Raw genomic sequence first — 12500 nt, forward strand, 5'->3', positions numbered from 1 at the left:
GCTCTCTCCATCACACACACACACATGCTCTCTCCATCACACACACACACACACACATGCTCTCTCCATCACACACACACACACACACATGCTCTCTCCATCACACACACACACATGCTCTCTCCATCACACACACACACATGCTCTCTCCATCACACACACACACACACACATGCTCTCTCCATCACACACACACACACACACATGCTCTCTCCATCACACACGCACACACACATGCTCTCTCCATCACACACACACACACACACACACACACACACATATGCTCTCTCCATCACACACACACACACACACATGCTCTCTCCATCACACACACACACACACGCTCTCTCCATCACACACACACACACACACACTCACGTATAATGTAATCACCTCTCCCTACCTCCTAACCCAATAAACCTGACAGCCTCCACTTCCTACAAAAACACATCCTACCTATCCACCGGAACGACAGATAACCCTCTCTCTCCTCTCTCCACTCTCCACTCTCCACTCTCCACTCTCCTCTCTCCTCTCTCCTCTCTCCTCTCTCCTCTCTCCTCTCTCCTCCCTCCTCCCTCCTCCCTCCTCTCTCCTCCCTCCTCTATCCTCTCTCCTCTCCCTCCTCTCTCCTCCCTCCTCTATCCTCCCTCCTCTCTCCTCCCTCCTCCTTCCTCTCTCCTCCCTCCTCTCCCTCCTCTCTCCTCTCTCCTCTCTCCTCCCTCCTCCCTCCTCTATTCTCTCTCCTCTCCCTCCTCTCTCCTCCCTCCTCCTTACTCTCTCCTCTCTCCTCTCTCCTCTCTCCTCTCTCCTCTCTCCTCCCTCCTCCTCTCTCCTCTCTCCTCTCTCCTCTCTCCTCCCTCCTCCTCTCTCCTCTCTCCTCCCTCCTCTCTCCTCCCTCCTCTCTCCTCCTCTCTCCTCCCTCCTCTCCCTCCTCTCTCCTCTCCCTCCTCCCTCTCTCCTCTCTCCTCCTCTCTCCTCTCTCCTCCCACCTCCCTCTCTCCACTCTCCACTCTCCTCTCCCTCCTCTCTCCTCTCTCCTCTCTCCTCCCTCGTCACTCCTCCCTCTCTCCTCCCTCCTCTTCCCTCCTCTCTCCTCTCTCCTCCCTCCTACCTCCTCTCTCCTCCTCTCTCCTCCCTCCTCCCTCCTCTCTCCTCCCTCTTCATAAGTCATATAATCTATGATCTACCTCTCTGCAGGTATTCATCTGTATTGGTCTTTCCATCGTCTCCTTCAGAGTGTGTATATGCTGTAGTCATATTTGTGGTAGCCAGCCTGACTGTATGAGAAGTAGCATTAACACATGGTCTATCTACTGGCCTGTATGTGGTCTGCACAGATACTACTGACCCAATTCTACTGTCTGTGAGAGAGAGAAGGAACACTTTTTATCCAGAGAGAGGGAGGGAGAGAGAGAGGAGAGAGAGACAGAGAGAGGAGAGACAGAAAGAGGAGAGGGAGAGAGAGAGAGAGGGAGGGAGGGAGAGAGAGAGGAGAGAGAGACAGAGAGAGGAGAGAGAGAGAGAGGAGAAAGAGACAGAGAGAGGAGAGACAGAAAGAGGAGAGGGAGAGAGAGAGAGAGGGAGAGAGACTGACAGAGAGAGGAGAGAGAGAGAGAGACACACAGACAGAGGGAGTGAGACATAGGGTAATGAGGGACAGAGTGATAGAGTGAAAAAGACAGTGTGTGTGTGTGGTTCCCGCGGGACTGCCCGGTGTTGTCGGGGTTGACCAGGCGCAGCGGCCATTGCATCTCCTACGAGCACCATCTGCTCCTTGCCACGGATACAGTTGCCAGGCTACCTCTCTCTCTCTCTCTCTCTCTCCCCCTTCTTTACCTTCCTGTCTCCCCTCTCTCTCTCTCTCTCCCTTCTTTACCTTCCTGTCTCCCCTCTCTCTCTCTCTCTCTCTCCCTTCTTTACCTTCCTGTCTCCCCTCTCTCTCTCCCTTCTTTACCTTCCTGTCTCCCCTCTTCTCTCTCTCTCTCTCTCTCTCTCTCTCTCTCTCTCTCTCTCTCTCTCTCTCTCCCTTCTTTACCTTCCTGTCTCCCCTCTCTCTCTCTCTCTCTCTCTTCTTTACCTTCCTGTCTCCCCTCTCTCCCTTCTTTACCTTCCTGTCTCCCCCTCTCTCTCTCTCTCCCTTCTTTACCTTCCTGTCTCCTCTCTCTCTCTCTCTCTCTCTCCCTTCTTTACCTTCCTGTCTCCCCTCTCTATCTCTCTCTCTCCCTTCTTTACCTTCCTGTCTCCTCTCTCTCTCTCTCTCTCTCTCTCTCCCCCTTCTTTACCTTCCTGTCTCCTCTCTCTCTCTCTCTCTCTCTCTCTCTCTCCCTTCTTTACCTTCCTGTCTCTCTCTCTCTCTCTCCTTTACCTTCCTGTCTCCCCTCTCTCTCTCTCTCTCCCTTCTTTACCTTCCTGTCTCCCCTCTCTCTCTCATCCCCTCTGTCTCACTCTGTCTGCCACCTTTCTTCCCTTCTGTTTCCTCCATCTCCCATGTGGTTGTTAGGACACGACCAGTCAGAGGAGAGAGAGAGGGAGATGAACACAGAAAGAGAGAGAGGGTGATTAACACAGAGAGAGAGAGAGAGGGAGATGAACAGAGAGAGAGAGAGAGAGAGAGAGGGAGATGAACAGAGAAAGATAGAGAGTGAGATTAACAGAGAGAGAGAGAGAGGGAGATGAACAGAGAGAGAGAGGGAGATGAACACACAGAGAGAGAGGGGGGAGATGAAAACACAGAGAGAGAGATAATAGGTATAATGCAAGTGAAGTGAAGATTGGTTAGAAAAATATGAATGAGAAAGATGGAGGAGAACAGAGGAAGGGAGAGAGAGAGAGACAGAGAGGGGAGAACAGAGGTAGAGGAAGGAACACAGAGAGAGAGAGAGAGGGAGAGACAGAGAGGGGAGAACAGAGGAAGAGGAAGGAACACAGAGAGAGAGAGAGAGAGAGAGGGAGAGACAGAGAGGGGAGAACAGAGGAAGAGGAAGGAACAGAGAGAGAGAGTGGAAGAGAAGAATTATGGAGAGAGGAGAGGGAGAAGAGATTGTAGATCAGAGTCGTCATGATTGAGCCATCTGCTGAGAGAGGAGACCAATGAGCCTGTTACACACACAAACACACACACACACACACACACACACACACACACACACACACACACACACACACACACACACACACACACACACACACACACAGACAGAACACCAGTGACCCCCGCAGGCCAGACCCTGCTGCTGCACCCTGCCACTCACTCCACTCAGGCATGGTGTTATTGGTCTGACTGGCTGGCATCGTGGTGTGCCAAGCAGGAGATGAGACTGTTCGGAGTATCGACCTGGTCTGGCTGTCTGGTCTGCTTACTGGGAGGAGTCTTTGGAATAACTTTGTTATTTAAATAAATAAAATAAATAAAATAAGTATACATTTGTTTGTTATTTGTAAACAGATCTAATATTAGATTCTGGTTGAAGATAGTTCAGTATCCAAAACATGTAAAAATGTTGAGATCAGTGATAAAGTGTCTACAGTCTGCTGCCAAGAGATGAGCTATAGGTGTCCCTCCATCCCTCTGTTTCTCTCTCTTTTAGGTTTCCATCACTCCTCTTAACATCTTTTATCTCTCCCTCCATATTCTCTCCCCCTCTCTCTGTCCCTCTCTGTCCCCCTCTCTCTCTGTCCCTCTCTGTCCCTCTCTCTCTGTCCCCCTCTCTCTCTGTCCCTCTCTGTCCCTCTCTCTCTCTGCCCCCCTTTCTCTCTGTCTCTCTCTGTCCCTCTCTGTCCCCCTCTCTCTCTGTCCCTCTCTCTGTCTCTCTCTCTCTGTCCCCCCCTCTCTCTGTCCCTCTCTGTCCCCCCTCTCTCTGTCCCTCTCTCTGTCCCCCTCTCTCTCTGTCCCCTCTCTCTGTCCCCCTCTCTCTCTGTCCCTCTCTGTCTCTCTCTCTCTGTCCCCCTCTCTCTCTGTCCCTCTCTCTCTGTCCCCCTCTCTCTCTGTCCCTCTCTGTCTCTCTCTCTCTGTCCCCTTCTCTCTCTGTCCCTCTCTGTCCCCCTCTCTCTCTCTCTCTCTCTCTCTCTCTCTCTCAATTCAATTCAAGGGGCTTTATTGGCATGGGAAACATGTGTTAACATTGCCAAAGCAAGTGAGGTAGATAATATATAAAGTGAATATATAAAGTGAAAAACAACAAAAATTAACAGTAAACATTACACATACAGAAGTTTCAAAACAATAAAGACATTACAAATGTCATATTATATATATACAGTGTTTTAACCATGTACAAATGGTTAAAGTACACAAGATAAAATAAATAAGCATAAATATGGGTTGTATTTACAATGGTGTTTGTTCTTCACTGGTTGCCCTTTTCTCGTGGCAACAGGTCACAAATCTTGCTGCTGTGATGACACACTGTGGAATTTCACCCAGTAGATATGGGAGTTTTTCAAAATTGGATTTGTTTTCAAATTCTTTGTGGATCTGTGTAATCTGAGGGAAATATGTCTCTCTAATATGGTCATACATTGGACAGGAGGTTAGGAAGTGCAGCTCAGTTTCCACCTCATTTTGTGGACAGTGAGCACATAGCCTGTCTTCTCTTGAGAGCCATGACTGCCTTCGGCGGCCTTTCTCAATAGCAAGGCTATGCTCACTGAGTCTGTACATAGTCAAAGCTTTCCTTAATTTTGGGTCAGTCACAGTGGTCAAGTATTCCGCCGCTGTGTACTCTCTGTGTAGGGCCAAATAGCATTCTAGTTTGCTCTGTTTTTTTGTTAATTCTTTCCAATGTGTCAAGTAATTATCTTTTTGTTTTCTCATGATTTGGTTGGGTCTAATTGTGCTGCTGTCCTGGGGCTCTGTGGGGTGTGTTTGTGAGCAGAGCCCCAGGACCAGCTTGCTTAGGGGACTCTTCTCCAGGTTCATCTCTCTGTAGGTGATGGCTTTGTTATGGAAGGTTTGGGAATCGCTTCCTTTTAGGTGGTTATAGAATTTAACGTCTCTTTTCTGGATTTTGATAATTAGTGGGTATCGGCCTAATTCTCCTCTGAATGCATTATTTGGTGTTCTACGTTGTACATGGAGGATATGTTTGCAGAATTCTGCGTGCAGAGTCTCAATTTGGTGTTTGTCCCATTTTGTGAAATCTTGGTTGGTGAGCGGACCCCAGACCTCACAACCATAAAGGGCAATGGGCTCTATGACTGATTCAAGTATTTTTAGCCAAATCCTAATTGGTATGTTGAATTTTATGTTCCTTTTGATGGCATAGAATGCCCTTCTTGCCTTGTCTCTCAGATCGTTCACAGCTCTGTGTAAGTTACCTGTGGCGCTGATGTTTAGGCCAAGGTATGTATAGTTTTTTGTGTGCTCTAGGGCAACAGTGTCTAAATGGAATTTGTATTTGTGGTCCTGGCGACTGGACCTTTTTTGGAACACCATTATTTTGGTCTTACTGAGATTTACTGTCAGGGCCCAGGTCTGACAGAATCTGTGCATAAGCTCTAGGTGCTGCTGTAGGCCCTCCTTGGTTGGTGACAGAAGCACCAGATCATCAGCAAACAGCAGACATTTGACTTCGGATTCTAGCAGGGGGAGGCCGGGTGCTGCAGACTTTTCTAGTGCCCGCGCCAATTCGTTGATATATATGTTGAAGAGGGTGGGGCTGCACCCTGTCTAACCCCAAGACCCTGTGTGAAGAAATGTGTGTGTTTTTTGCCAATTTTAACCGCACACTTGTTGTTTGTGTACATGGATTTTATAATGTCGTATGTTTTACCCCCAACACCACTTTCCATCAGTTTGTATAGCAGACCCTCATGCCAGATTGAGTCGAAGGCTTTTTTTAAATCAACAAAGCATGAGAAGACTTTGCCTTTGTTTTGGTTTGTTTGGTTGTCAATTAGGGTGTGCAGGGTGAATACATGGTCTGTTGTACGGTAATTTGGTAAAAAGCCAATTTGACATTTGCTCAGTACATTGTTTTCATTGAGGAAATGTACGAGTCTGCTGTTAATGATAATGCAGAGGATTTTCACAAGGTTACTGTTGACGCATATCCCAAGGTAGTTATTGGGGTCAAATTTGTCTCCACTTTTGTGGATTGGGGTGATCAGTCCTTGGTTCAGAGCTAAGGATGATGTTAAAGAGTTTTAGTATAGCCAATTGGAATTTGTTGTCTGTATATTTGATCATTTCATTGAGGATACCATCAACACCACAGGCCTTTTTGGGTTGGAGGGTTTTTATTTTGTCCTGTAACTCATTCAATGTAATTGGAGAATCCAGTGGGTTCTGGAATCCAGTGGGTGGGTGGGTTCTGGAATCCAGTGGGTTCTGGAATCCAGTGGGTTCTGGAATCCAGTGGGTTCTGGTAGTCTTTAATAGTTGATTCTAAGATCTGTATTTGATCATGTATATGTTTTGGCTCTTTATTCTTTGTTATAGAGCTAAAAAGATTGGAGAAGTGGTTTACCCATACATCTCCATTTTGGATAGATAATTCTTCATGTTAATGTTTTAGTGTTTTCTCCAATTTTTCTGTCTGTCTGTCTGTCTGTCTGTCTGTCTGTCTGTCTAATCTAACTGACACGTAGGACAATATGTAGCCAACCTTCCCTAAAACAACAGTGAACAAAATTAAACACCATTCATTCATTCTAGTCCGTTGTCGACACAGAGCAGTGGTAAATGATGGGCGGTCTTACCCCAAACAATGTACTGAATGAACCTATAATAGATTCCTGAACGGGCTCGTCTAATTGGTCGGTTGGGGGTATAATGGTGTTCCAGAGTGCTGTTTCATCCTTTTACAGATTAGCATGCGGCTAAGTGGAGGAAGTAGCTATTTATATGCTAATGAGGGTCTAATGTATGCACATACCCATACTGCACTGGGAGGGGATGAGAGGACTACCCATACTGCACTCGGAGGGGATGAGAGGACTCAGGGTGGGCTAGGACTACCCATACTGCACTGGGAGGGGATGAGAGGACTCAGGGTGTGCTAGGACTACCCATACTGCACTCGGAGGGGATGAGAGGACTCAGGGTGGGCTAGGACTACCCATACTGCACTGGGAGGGGATGAGAGGACTCAGGGTGGGCTAGGACTACCCATACTGCACTGGGAGGGGATGAGAGGACTCAGGGTGGGCTAGGACTACCCATACTACACTGGGAGGGGATGAGAGGACTCAGGGTGGGCTAGGACTACCCATACTACACTGGGTGGGGATGAGAGGACTCAGGGTGGGCTAGGACTACCCATACTGCACTGGGAGGGGATGAGAGGACTCAGGGTGGTCTAGGACTACCCATACTGCACTGGGAGGGGATGAGAGGACTCAGGGTGGGCTAGGACTACCCATACTGCACTGGGAGGGGATGAGAGGACTCAGGGTGGACTCAGGGTGGGCAAGGACTACCCATACTGCACTGGGAGGGGATGAGAGTGAGGGGTTAGCTGGGAAGAATCTTTAAAACTGTGGTGTTTAGTCTGAATGAATATACGCTACAAGTATGTGGACACCTGCTCATTGAACATCTCATTCCAAAATCATGGCATTAATATGGACATGGCATTAATAGGCATTAATATGGACTTTGTCCTCCCTTTGCTGCTATAACAGCCTCCAGTCTTCTGGGAAGGCTTTCCACTAGATGTTGGAACATTGCTGCTATAACAGCCTCCACTCTTCTGGGAAGGCTTTCCACTAGATGTTGGAACATTGCTGCTATAACAGCCTCCAGTCTTCTGGGAAGGCTTTCCACTAGATGTTGGAACATTGCTGCTATAACAGCCTCCACTCTTCTGGGAAGGCTTTCCACTAGATGTTGGAACATTGCTGCTATAACAGCCTCCACTCTTCTGGGAAGGCTTTCCACTAGATGTTGGAACATTGCTGCTATAACAGCCTCCACTCTTCTGGGAAGGCTTTCCACTAGATGTTGGAACATTGCTGCTATAACAGCCTCCACTCTTCTGGGAAGGCTTTCCACTAGATGTTGGAACATTGCTGCTATAACAGCCTCCACTCTTCTGGGAAGGCTTTCCACTAGATGTTGGAACATTGCTGCTATAACAGCCTCCTCCAGTCTTCTGGGAAGGCTTTCCACTAGATGTTGGAACATTGCTGCTATAACAGCCTCCAGTCTTCTGGGAAGGCTTTCCACCAGATGTTGGAACATTGCTGCTATAACAGCCTCCAGTCTTCTGGGAAGGCTTTCCACTAGATGTTGGAACATTGCTGCTATAACAGCCTTCTGGGAAGGCTTTCCACTAGATGTTGGAACATTGCTGCTATAACAGCCTTCTGGGAAGGCTTTCCACTAGATGTTGGAACATTGCTGCTATAACAGCCTTCTGGGAAGGCTTTCCACTAGATGTTGGAACATTGCTGCTATAACAGCCTTCTGGGAAGGCTTTCCACTAGATGTTGGAACATTGCTGCAGGGACTTGCTTCCATTCAACCACAAGAGTATTAGTGAGGTCGGCTACTGATGTTGGGTGATTAGTCCTGGCTCGCAGTCAGCATTCCAGTTCATCCCAAAGGTGTTCGATGGGGTTGAGGTCAGGGCTCTGTGCAGGCCAGTCAAGTTCTTCCACATCGATCTCGACAAACCATTTCTGTATGGATTTTTACGCACTTCAGCACTCAGCGGTCCCTTTCTGTGAGCTTGTGTGGCCTACCACTTCACGGTTGAGCCATTGTTGCTCCTAGACGTTTCTACTTCACAATAACAGCACTTACAGTTGACCGGGGCAGCTCTAGCAGGGCAGAAATTTGACGAACTGACTTGTTGGAAAGGTGGCATCCTATGACAGTGCCACGTTGAAAGTCTCTGTGAAAAGCGCCACACCAGCGTTTACCCGTTGATTTGATTGATTGCTTGACCAGCTGATTGATTGATCATCCCACCAATAAAAACTCACGGATCTCCCTCCCTCTCTCTCTCTCTCTTTAGGAACAAGGTGTGGTGGGAATGTCACGGCAGCCCGGTGCCGTCCCTCCCCCTCACCCTGCCGGGGGTGTGGCCTCGGGCGCAGGGCCCAATCAGGGCGCAGGGGCCCCTCCCGGTTACCTGGGCAACCAGCAGCAGGCGGCCATTATGAAACAGATGATGGTGATGGAGCAGGAGAAGAGAGTTCAGCTCCACATGATGGAACAACAGAAACAACAGCTACTGAGAGAACAGAGACAGCAGCAACAACAGCTATTACTGGCTGAACAGGTGAGAGAAGGGAGGAAGGACAGAACAGAGAGGAGGGAGGGAGGGAGGGGAAGGGACAGAACAGAGAGGAGGGAAGGGACAGAACAGAGAGGAGGGAGGGAGGGAGGGGAGGTTAAGGGACATAACAGGGAGGGAGAGAGGGGAAGGGACAGAACAGAGAGGAGGGAGGGGAAGGGACAGAACAGAGAGGAGGAGGGGAAGGGACAGAACAGAGAGGAGGGAGGAGGGACAGAACAGAGAGGAGGGAGGAGGGACAGAACAGAGAGGAGGGAGGAGGGACAGAACCGAGAGGAGGGAGGAGGGACAGAACAGAGAACAAGGAGGAGGGACAGAACAGAGAGGAGGGAGGAGGGACAGAACAGAGAGGAGAGAGTAGGGACAGAACAGAGAGGAGGGAGGAGGGACAGAACAGGGAGGGAGGAGGGGCAGAACAGGGAGGAGGGAGAAGGGACAGAACAGAGAGGAGGGACAGGAGGAGGGACAGAACAGAGAGGAGGGAGGAAGGTCAGAACAGAGAGGAGGGAGGAGGGACAGAACAGAGAGGAGGGAGGAGGGACAGAACAGAGAGGAGGGAGGAAGGACAGAACAAGGGGGAGGGAGGAGGGTCAGAACAGAGAGGAGGGAGGAGGGACAGAACAGGGAGGAAGGACAGAACAGAGAGGAGGGAGGAGGGACAGAACAGAGAGGAGGGAGGAGGGACAGAACCGAGAGGAGAAGGGGAGGGACAGAACCGAGAGGAGGGAGGAGGGACAGAACAGAGAGGAGGGAGAAGGGACAGAACAGAGAAGAGGGAGGAGGAACAGAGAGGAGGGAGGAGGGACAGAACAGAGAGGAGGGAGAAGGGACAGAACAGAGAAGAGGGAGGAGGGACAGACAGAGAGGAGGAGCAGGTGGATGTGGGGACATGATTACAGTCTCTCTCCCCCGTTTGTCAATGATGCAAATTAAACACCAAAGTGTCTCCTCTTCATCTGTCATTTACACACACACACCATCACACACACCATCACACACACCATCACACACACACACACCATCACACACACACACCATCACACACACACACCATCACACACACACACCATCACACACACACCATCACACACACACCATCACACACACACACCATCACACACACACCATCACACACACACACCATCACACACACACACACCATCACACACACACACCATCACACACACACACCATCACACACACACCATCACACACGCACACCATCACACGCACACCATCACACACACACCATCACACACACACACCATCACACACACACACCATCACACACACACACCATCACACACACAGTCACACACACAGTCACACACACACCGTCACACACACACACCATCACACACACACACCATCACACACACACACACCATCACACACACACAGTCACACACACAGTCACACACACAGTCACACACACAGTCACACACACACCGTCACAGACACACCGTCACACACACACCATCACAGACACACACTGTCACAGACACACCATCACACACACACACTGTCACAGACACACCATCACACGCACACCATCACAGACACACACTGTCACAGACACACCATCACACACACACACTGTCACAGACACACCGTCACACACACACACACACACAGTCACACACACACCGTCACACACACACCGTCACAGACACACCGTCACACACACACCATCACAGACACACACTGTCACAGACACACCATCACACACACACACTGTCACAGACACACCATCACACGCACACACCATCACACACACACACTGTCACAGACACACCATCACACACACACACTGTCACAGACACACCATCACACGTACACACCATCACACACACACACTGTCACAGACACACCATCACACACACACACTGTCACAGACACACCATCACACACACACACACTGTCACAGACACACCATCACACACAACGTCACTCACACACCATCACACACACAACGTCACTCACACACATTTATAATCAGCTCTCGTGTTTACTAACATCCCCCCTCTACACTAACCCCCTCCCGATGCTTTAGGATTCCTTTGATGTCCTCAGAGTGCGTGTGTGTGTGTGTGTGTGTGCTTGCGTGTGTGTGTGTACAACACCTGCTGTGATAATTTTGTCTTCTACTTTGATTTTTCCCTCTGTGGTTAACCTGGTGTTAAACTGTTCTGAACTCCCTAGGTCAAAACACACACACACACACACACACACACACACACACACACACACACACACACACACACACACAGCAAGCATAATGCAGTCCAGGAACAGTACTGTCTCCTGATGTTCTCTCTCTGTACCTGCTGTGTTCTAAATGAACATACTGCGTTATATTAGATATTCTACAGACTATAGATATATATACTGATTACTAACACTACAGACTATAGATATATATACTGATTACTAACACTACAGACTATAGATATATATACTGATTACTAACACTATAGACTATAGATATATATACTGATTACTAACACTATAGATATATATACTGATTACTAACACTATATATATATATACTGATTACTAACACTACAGACTATAGATATATATACTGATTACTAACACTATAGTTATAGATATATATACTGATTACTAACACTATAGACTATAGATATATATACTGATTACTAACACTATAGATATATATACTGATTACTAACACTATAGATATATATACTGATTACTAACACTACAGACTATAGATATATATACTGATTACTAACACTATAGTTATATATACTGATTACTAACACTACAGACTATAGATATATATACTGATTAGTAACACTATAGATATATATACTGATTACTAACACTATAGATATATATACTGATTACTAACACTATAGACTATAGATATATATACTGATTACTAACACTATAGTTATATATACTGATTACTAACACTACAGACTATAGATACCAGATACCAGATATATATACTGATTACTAACACTATAGACTATAGATATATATACTGATTACTAACACTATAGACTATAGATATATATACTGATTACTAACACTATAGACTATAGATATATATACTGATTACTAACACTATAGATATATATACTGATTACTAACACTATAGATATATATACTGATTACTAACACTACAGACTATAGATATATATACTGATTACTAACACTATAGACTATAGATATATATACTGATTACTAACACTATAGACTATAGATATATATACTGATTACTAACAC

The 12500-nt window shown here is 47.4% G+C and overlaps 1 protein-coding gene across 2 annotated transcripts in view; it reads left to right on the plus strand.

Moving 5' to 3' along the window:
- Nucleotides 1-12500, plus strand: part of LOC139394421 (mastermind-like protein 3) — a 227354-nt gene that overhangs the window by 198942 nt on the left and 15912 nt on the right. For both annotated transcript variants that reach the window (XM_071142484.1, XM_071142485.1), the window contains exon 4: nt 8964-9230. In XM_071142484.1, the coding sequence (XP_070998585.1) occupies nt 8964-9230 (267 nt within the window). The remainder of the gene's footprint in view (nt 1-8963; nt 9231-12500) is intronic.

Source organism: Oncorhynchus clarkii, unplaced genomic scaffold (genome assembly GCF_045791955.1).
Source record: "Oncorhynchus clarkii lewisi isolate Uvic-CL-2024 unplaced genomic scaffold, UVic_Ocla_1.0 unplaced_contig_2517_pilon_pilon, whole genome shotgun sequence".
NCBI lineage: Eukaryota > Metazoa > Chordata > Actinopteri > Salmoniformes > Salmonidae > Oncorhynchus > Oncorhynchus clarkii.